This window comes from Fulmarus glacialis, unplaced genomic scaffold, assembly GCF_000690835.1.
Source record: "Fulmarus glacialis isolate BGI_N327 unplaced genomic scaffold, ASM69083v1 scaffold4146, whole genome shotgun sequence".
Classification (NCBI taxonomy): Eukaryota; Metazoa; Chordata; class Aves; order Procellariiformes; family Procellariidae; genus Fulmarus; species Fulmarus glacialis.
Window position 1 is genome coordinate 38,885 of NW_009218570.1, and position 9,138 is coordinate 48,022.

A 9,138-nucleotide genomic window follows, 5' to 3' on the forward strand; every position below is an offset into this window, starting at 1 on the left:
AGGCAGGAAAATGCACAAAGAAGATAGGAAAGGAAGAAGCTTACTGAGAATGGAATATTTTCCCAACAGCTCTCTCTCTCTCTCCCACTGGCACTGTTTCTGTGACAATTCCCCATTATTTTGTTGTTTGTAAAAATTATTCTATAGTTTTCAGTGCTGTTCATATTTTGAAACTTCTCATTTCCTAAGCCCTTTCCATTGCAGCGAACAGTTCTTAGAATAAAATTCTACTTCCAACACCACTCTTTCTGAAAACCTTTCAAATAGACCTTCAGTGCTCATCATAGCTTTCAAGGTGTAGAATCCCCATGTACCTCTTTGAGCTAGTGTGGTCCAATACAAATTTGACAAAGATGACAGGCAGATTTTGGTTCAGTGTACCGAGCCACTATCTTCTAACAGCATGTCAAAAAGGAACTACAAGACCATGTTTTAAACATGCTGTTGTTTCCCACATCATGCTTACATAATACAGATCCTTTCTGTTCAACTTGCATGTCTGACTTCAGTTCTTGGAAAATCCTAACCTACTTACTTGTCACATGTTTTCTGGAGTGCAGGGATGTAGGCTAGATGTAGCCTAACCTTACAGCTGCTATAACCAAGTAGCTTTCCATTTCTTTCCAGTAGCCTTCTAAAATACCAAGATTTCCTTCTTAGTTACCTTCCGCATAGGAGCATTACTTGGCTAGTTTTTCCATGAACAGCTTAACATTAAAAAATCTAGCAATGTAACTCACAGAGCAAGGCACCACATAAGAATTATTACTGGAATACAGTTTTTTTTTTTTAAAAATGGGACTTCCTTATATATGGAAAACACTTTCTCCCTACCTCACAGAGCTCCCTCCCTCCCTCCCAGTCAGGCTGTATTTGAACGTTGTTTGTATCTTGCTACAAGATTGCCATGTTAAGTGGATGTTTTCCAAATGTTATAAATACAGCTTTAAACTACAGGTGTTATCTATCTACCTGAGAAGTTCTGTAATAAGATGAATTGCTGATAACTATTCTAGAAGAAAAATATACACCAGCATAACTGACATTTATCAGTATTCAGAATTCAAGCATTGAACAGGACTCAAAAATTGCACACCTCTACCACATCAAGTCTTTGATCACAAGAAAAAACCAATAGTCTGATTTTCCTCTATACACATCTCTTCTTTAAAGACATACGTGCTCATATTTTCCTCATCCTGAGGTCCACAGCAAGATTTCACATTCAGTGCATACAGCTCAGGCGATAAACATCCTTATCTTCTTTCTCTTCTGCCAGTCCTGAAACTGAAGAATTTGCTTGTTTGGAGGTAGATGAATACTTCCAAACGCTAGTCTTTTTTGAGAAGCCAGCTTGATCCCCTTGGGTGCCTGGATACCAACTTCTCTTCATAGAGCTGCACTCTGCTTAGATAGATTCTTTGGGCCTTTACTTGGGACACACCAGTCATCCGCCTCTGAGGTAGCTTGGTAATGCTTGGAAGCCGATTTGTTAAAAACTGGGAGTTTTTCTACTGATTCTGTTGATAGGGCCTAAAAAAACAATCAAGAAGGAAAAGTTACTTGGTTTCTACCTCACAATAATGCCGCTTTGCAAAAATCTATGCAGTATGTTTCAAGTGTTAAGCCAGTGATGCTACAACAAAGTTATTTACACAAATGTTTCTACAACAGATACAACCGTTTATGTGCTTCAGTTTGTATGTTTGCTTTGGGTAATTTGGCAGGACAAATGCAGTAACATCAAATCACATTTACGCATTTTTATAGACCTTAAGAGTTACTCTGTAAACCATTTTCAAGATAGTCCTGGAAGCCGTGGAAAAGAACTTTCATTTACAAAATTCCAGAGAAACTTTAAAATATGTTCCTTTCCTATTTCCATATTTTGCAGCTGAAAAAAATTCATATTCTATTGGGAAATTGTTAAATAGAAATGCAACATGTATATAGCTGAACTGTCTCTTCCTTTTGTACTGCTTCTCTGGTTGTGCTTCAGTGTGCTTGGAACTATGGTTTTGGTTTACTAGAAGAAATTCAAAGCAAGTAGTCCTTTTTTCCAGATTACTTATAAAAACAGCAGTGCATCTTATATGCCACGTATTCAAGATTACTGATATCTGAATCCCATATACGGGCCATATGGCAGATGCTGAATAGGACCAGGTACTAGACTCTTTAAGAATTAGTTTATACAGACTTTCTGGTTGTCAGAGTAAAGAAACAACAGTGAAGAAGCCAGATCTGTTGCTCACACCTTTCTGTTTCTGTTACTTCACTTTCTCCCAGCACTTTGTATTCCATGAACCAGTAGATAATAAATCTTAATACAATCTAAAAACTAATGGGGCTCTTACTAGTAGTTATTCAAGTAGACTATTTAAAGCTAACTGACCTTTTTAATTCTAGAAACCAGTTACAAATCTTACTGGCATTTCTTAATAAAAATGAGAGCTTTTCTACTCACGAGCAGAGAATTTGTTTACCTTAAAATGATACTGACTAGTTACCTCACTGCATTAATGGTAGTTATCAACACTATCTTTTATTTAACTAAATCAAAATACATACCTTCAAGTAGATAATAGCATCTGTTCCATAACCACATATGGAGTAGAGATTTAGATCTCCTTGGAAGTATTTAGCATACAGACGAGAAATTGGCAAGCCATACCCAAAACCAGCCTAAAAATAAAGTACAAGACAAAATTAATATTTTTTTCACTAGCTCTTATGACTTAAAATTAAATAGCTGGAAAGTGTTCAGAGATTATAAACTGTTAGAAAGACCTTTGCACTTACTCATCTCTTAAAAGAAAGCAGAAATCTCTGATCAGTTTCATACAGAATATTGAAACTGACCGTTAAAAAAACCAAACCACAAGAAAAAAAACCCCAAATCTCCATGGAAGAGGGAAGGTTTATATTCACATCTTACTTTTACACATTACATTTCTGTATTTTCCCTGCCTTGTTTTTGCTAGTACAGCTTGATTAGTAAAAGGAGTTTGCTACTGGTAGATAAACAACAATAATCTAAGCCTATTCCAGTTATGCTTGCCTCCATAAAGATAGCACAATTTATAGTAAGTTTGAGGACTGAGTGGGAGTGAAGACCAAGTAAATTACTGTCATTGGAGTATAAGGAAAAAAAACCAAACAGGGTTAGATCCAGGTTGGAATGTTCTTCTTCATTTATAGCTTTAAAAGCATATTTTTGTCCACTAAGCTAGATATTAAAAATCTGCTTCAGAGAGTATAATTCATATTTATGAGGCTCAATCTTTGCATACCCCACAAAGCAGTAGGGTGGACATAGCGTTTCATAATTTATTAATCTACCAATCTGTCCAACACTTATAGCAACCTTATTAGTAACATGTGTATTGAAAAAAATCTTACAAGAGGGGTATTTCGACCATCATCCATCCTTGGCCTTGGTGCTGTGGAATACATGTAGCTAAAGAGCTGCTCAATTTTCCGTACTGGAACACCACCTCCTCTGTCTGAGATCTGATTTAAGAGAGAATAAAGTTAACTACAATCATGTACTAAGAATGGTATTTAAAATGCTGTTATTTGAACAATCCCTTCCAACAGTAATACATGTAAACATTTGTTTTGCAGCATATTATTTTTCAGTTATATATTGTGCTAAATGGGAGGCTATCAACAAAAGGCTCATGCATAGTATCTTTGATCTGTTGTCCGAGGCTGCAAGTTCTTCTAATAGAATTTGCTGCAGCATATACAAGCATAAAGATTACATTAAGCCTATATTGCAGCAGGCCAACAAAATACCTTAATTGCCAGGTCTTCTTGTCCTAGAACAACTGTCACTTCAATTGGAGAAAGGGAAGGACTGTTTTCTTGGAATTCAACGGTTGCCCTCATTGAATTCTATGGAAATGAAGGTTACCATTATCAGAAAGTGTTGGACCTATGCACTTAAAATCACACCCCTGTTATGCAGAGGCAGAGCACAGTTACCCTCCGTTCCCATCAGTGCCTAGCTTCCAAGGAACACACTTAGCAATTTAGTGTAACAGGAGCAGAGGAGATCTCACACCTAAAAGTGACTAAGCATAGCCAAGACTCTTCTGTGCTTGAAAGATCGCACTCTTCTTGCCCAACATATAACTCAGCTAATGTAATTTAAATAAACCTAACTCCCTTAAGAGTCACCAGGTTTCTGGAGAAGAGCAGAGTTCAGCAGTTGCTAAAGGCTGCCAGAATTCTGCACCTCATGTTGGCAGCAGATTAGTTCAACCCCATTCACTACTTCAAGATGTATCACCCACTCCACAGAAGGCACCAGGGCAAACCTGCACGACAGATGTAATCCCTAAAAGCAGAAGGCCAGCTGTGGTCACAACCCCCTGTCCTGCTTTTACTCTCTCTCCCCCTTACCCTGTCCCATTTACCACCACACGAAAGCGTCCAAATACTCTCCTACAAACTGCAATCACTCCTTTCCCAACTGCCAAAGCTATTCCCCCAAACAAAAAATTCTAGAAATCTCACTGTCCTATGCAAAGCTTTACTTCATTCAGATCTAGCTAGAGATTTTAAATATTGATGCTCCAGATCAGACTACTAAGGGAAGAAACAGCTTATACTGACATACCTTAAAGAGCTCAAAAAGCATGTGAAAAAGATGAGATGGAACATATACGATGTTAATTGGCTCTCCTGGAAGTTTTCCTAGAGGAAGGGAAAAAAACAAGCAAGATTTAAAAGGGTGATGGAATTTTTCTGTACTGTATCCAAATTTTACAATAAGCAAGTTGCATGCCAGAACAAACAAGAAATTAAATCAAGTCTCCGTTTTGGTTTTTTTCTCCCCAAATGAGCAAACAACTTCATGCACTTTTAACAGTGTTTAGATTGTAATCACCACTTGCTTAATAAGTTTATTTTCAAATAAACAACAAAAAAATTAATTCTACTGTATAAGTAAAGGATTTTAGAAGTTAAGCAGATTGCCTGAGATCAGACACATGCAGGCAGCTTCGCCCAGACCCAGTGTTTCTCAGTCAGCCCCACTTCCTCACCCCAGATACAGAGCTCCTCTCCAGCAACTTATCATGTTACTTTAAGTACAGGTTAGTCTTACTTCTCTCAAATTCATAAATAGTACCTCAGGAAATCTAGTGTTTAAGATACCATGACATTTAGGTTCTAACACAGGTGCTTATAACAGAAAATGAAGAGGACTAGCCCAAGTCAGATCAACTGGTATGTACCATTATGGCTATAGAAATGGTAGCTTTTGATTCAGTGAAAGCAGCAGTTTAGCTACCGACTGGAAGACAGACATAAAAGCTCTCATCTTACCATTCACTTGAGTAAGTTTCAGTTCTGGAGATGTTAAGTAATACTGGTCACACAACATCTTGGAACTTTCAAAAGCATCTGAAATATTTATTTAAATAAAATACGTGAAATGTAGTGTCAAACACTGTAGAAATTCATTCTAATGCATGGCAAAATATGATTTTTAACTGCATTAGCTACTAAGGTGTTACAGACTCTAATCCTGTGTTTCAAAGGAATGATAACATTGCATCCACTGTGTGCATTAAAAACTGAGAATAAATAGGCAATTACAGCCGCAAGGGTAAATCTTCAGTACAATTTGGTAATTCTGTAAAACAGATGCACCTGTTATCTACCAGTAGATAAGGCCGATCTCAACACCACAGACAACTTTAACTCCTACCTCATCTGTCACTTGCTAGGCCTTATTCCAAGGCATTTATTTACTGCTACTTTGTATTTTAAATTCTGTCCTATAAAAGCTCGTGTTTTGACAGACTGCTTTCAGCTATTTCAATAAAAACCAGTCAGCATCCTATAGAATACATGTTGGTTACTCAAATTGCTTGCAATCAGATATAAATACTGATTGTGAAGAGAAGTGTTAAGGATCTGAGAATACATACCATTCACTACTTCAACAACATCACAGCAAGGATCAATACTTCCAATGTGCCTTGGGTGCCCTGAGCGGGATTTATCATCAAAAAGAAGGGCTGTTTGAGATGAAGACAATACATCATTTAATCCCAAATACTGTATTATAAAAAGCCTTAAATTTAGACTAATACATTGTGATCACAGTATATAATCACATAAAATACTGAGTGTTGTTTATGCCTTTTGCAAGTTAAAAATGCTATCTACTGCCAGCAAACTATGTTGGCTTTTCTGTAGTTCAACACCTAAAGGCTTCTCAGATGTAAGGAACGAGATCCCTACATATTCCACACAAGACTTACTACAATTAGTCTGTAGTCTAGAAACAAGTTTTCCCATTACTTTCTTAAGTCGTACATTCAGTTTCTAACTTTTCAGTGTCACACAAAATCATCTGAGGCAGATCTCCAACAGTTTTAAGAAACGTTTACGTTAACATGTTTCTCATTAGGTTGAAGTTTTTCCTCAGGTAAAAATTTCTACTTACTGTGTTGGTTCATTAGCATCCGGGTAGAAATACGGCTCATGTAAAAACGATCCAAAAAATACTGAATGTTTTGATTGGTGACAGGATCTACTTTAAAAGTGTCTTTGTATTCAATTACTCCTTGTGCCATTGTAGGAACCACATCATGATGTCTGTTTCGGACTCTAATTAATTTATCTATAAAGCTAAAAAGAGATCTTTTTAGAACATTATTCTAAGACTACATGGAGGCAAGCTTTATACAATGTCATTACCTAATCCAGCAGCAGCACAGATAAGTGCATAATAACCTTAATATTAAAATACAGTCTATTTTTTCGTTCTTTTAGAAGTAATGCCTCACTGACCTAAACCAGAAGAGTTTGGTATTTTTAATACAAAAGGTGTAATCATTAGCCATGTCAAATTCACTGCCTGTGTACTCATTCATAATAGTTTGAGTAGAGGAGAATGTGAGGAAGGGAAAAAGACCCCTAGCTGACATCTTGGAAAGAAGCAGGGATGTGACATCACAGATAATTTTTGTTGGTATTTCTCTGTCATGACAGTTCCAAGGGGCAGTATGCCCTTGAAACCGAGCTGCAATGGGTCATATTTATTTGCAATATTGGTAAACTTGATCAGAGATTTAAACCAGCTTGCTCTATACAGAGCGCTTCATGCTAGATTATCAAATTCAGCTCATGACAACTTCATTCTAAACTGACGACATTTTGAGAAGTGGAATGTGAGATCAAAAGTTCAAAGAAACAAATGAAAAGCTTACTCAGATAAGACTTTTTGGTCATCTGGGCTTTTCTGATGGAACTCAACCAGCTCCATTAGACTTTGGATGTACCTATTGAAAAAGAACACAAGAAATATATGCTATTCATTTGATTTTTATTAGTGTAGGAACAGGAAAAATACTTCGTCTTGTCCAAATCATTACTCTTAACAAGTCAGCTAGAAGTTTGAAGTATCTTTGAAGTATCAAAGTTCCATCCAAGTATGGAATCACAGATGGACACTTCTTGACTGCCTGAACCCTGTAAGTTTTAAAAGTCTTTTCTTGTGCCTGCCATGCAGAAAGGAATCTAAACCCTCACCTGATGCACATAGGATCCCCTGACAATTCTAGGGAAGAGAGGTGTTTCAAAAGGAGATCCAAATGACAGTACTGATCAGGAAGCCATCTAAGCAAATTTTTCCAAATCTGACCAGCTTTGGCACAAGCTAAGTACTTGAGCCTCTTGCGCTGACATCTGACAGCCTTGACGCATATTGCAAAGGCACAACTGCTTGCTAGATTAAGGACAGCTTCTGGATCTCACTCTAATACTTTTGCCCTTTATGTCAGCCATCCTTGCAAATGCTGCAACTGTGCCAGTAAAACAAGGTTAAATCAGATTCAACCACTGTGTCAACTGCAGAGATTATGTTAATTAACTGAATTCCAAACACTCGCTGCACAGGCCAAGGCAATATGCTATGGAACAGAAGCCCTGTTAATAATTCCATCAGTGAAAGACCTAAACAAGTACATAACCTGCTTTCACATATTTGTGTAGCTCTGAGGGGCTGTAATGCTACGTGAAAACAGAACGTATTTTCTTCTCTCCCTTCTTAAAGAGTAGGAAGTGAGATTTGCTCTATCAGCCATTTCAAACTGTTTAAAAAAAAAACCTATTTTTTAAAATGCTATTTAAAAATAACAATATAATCATGTTATTTTTCAATTTAATTTTAGTATGGTAGAAAAGGACAGTGTATAACAGCTTGCAATTCAGCTTCGATGAAGGACCTGCATTTCTAGTGTATTTTGTTATTGTCTCCTACTATTCAAAAAGGTCTATGACAACCAAGTTGTCAAAGCTATGTTATTTTACAGGCTGAATTCAAGTAGTTCTTACTTACCAGCTTTTTACTAGTTGTACTGATGGAGTGCCTAGTAATTTATCAGGAAGAAGATCAATTTCTTTCAGTATGTTTGCAAACCTCACAGGAAGTTCTTGTCGCAAAAATGCAAAAGAAGTTCTCTCACATCCATTAGTTGAGCCTATGAATAAATCCAAAATAAAAATCTTGTTGAAGAAGTTTCAAGATACAAGTACAAATTGCTGTCTTGCCACAGACTTCTGTACTATATTCCTTTGCAATCATCATGCTATTACTGGTGAGTTCTCCTAAGTGTACATATATATTTGTGCTGAATGTCGCTTACATGACAGCAAGACACAGCATATTCCTGGAAGGAGTATTTGTACATTTTCCTTTTAGACACGGGACTTATTTGTAATCCTCTAGAAGAAGCACTCCAGCCTTTGTAAACACGGGCTTCTTCAGGGTGACGTCTGAAAATGTCATGTGAGCACAGACTTCACAGCTGCCAAAGCGGTAATCGGATCTGGGTACAGTTTGTTCACTCCATCACGACAAGACTAATGGCTCCTCCCCGATAACGCGTACCGCAGAACACGAAAACACCCGTTACCTGATTTAACTCTCAGCCCCCCCTCCTCCCCATCGCATTAACACCACCGAAATAAAGCTGTAGCGTATCTTCAGCTTTGATCGAGGCAGTTACAGGTCACCATCGCCTGGCAACCGGCCGGCGGGCGCCTGGGGACGGGGGTGGTCGCCCCAGGCGACCTCCCCACTGCCACCACCCCCGGGGCCGGCAGGTCCCCGAG

The 9,138-nt window shown here is 37.8% G+C and overlaps 1 protein-coding gene across 1 annotated transcript; it reads right to left on the bottom strand.

Moving 5' to 3' along the window:
• Positions 1-1,389: 1,389 nt before the first annotated feature.
• Positions 1,390-8,611, bottom strand: PDK4 (pyruvate dehydrogenase kinase, isozyme 4). Its single transcript, XM_009580065.1, is given in 11 exon segments — positions 1,390-1,533; positions 2,572-2,685; positions 3,403-3,513; positions 3,802-3,900; positions 4,628-4,704; positions 5,338-5,415; positions 5,946-6,035; positions 6,467-6,651; positions 7,233-7,304; positions 8,363-8,512; positions 8,514-8,611. Coding segments are annotated over 11 exon segments (1,218 nt in total).
• Positions 8,612-9,138: the final 527 nt, after the last annotated feature.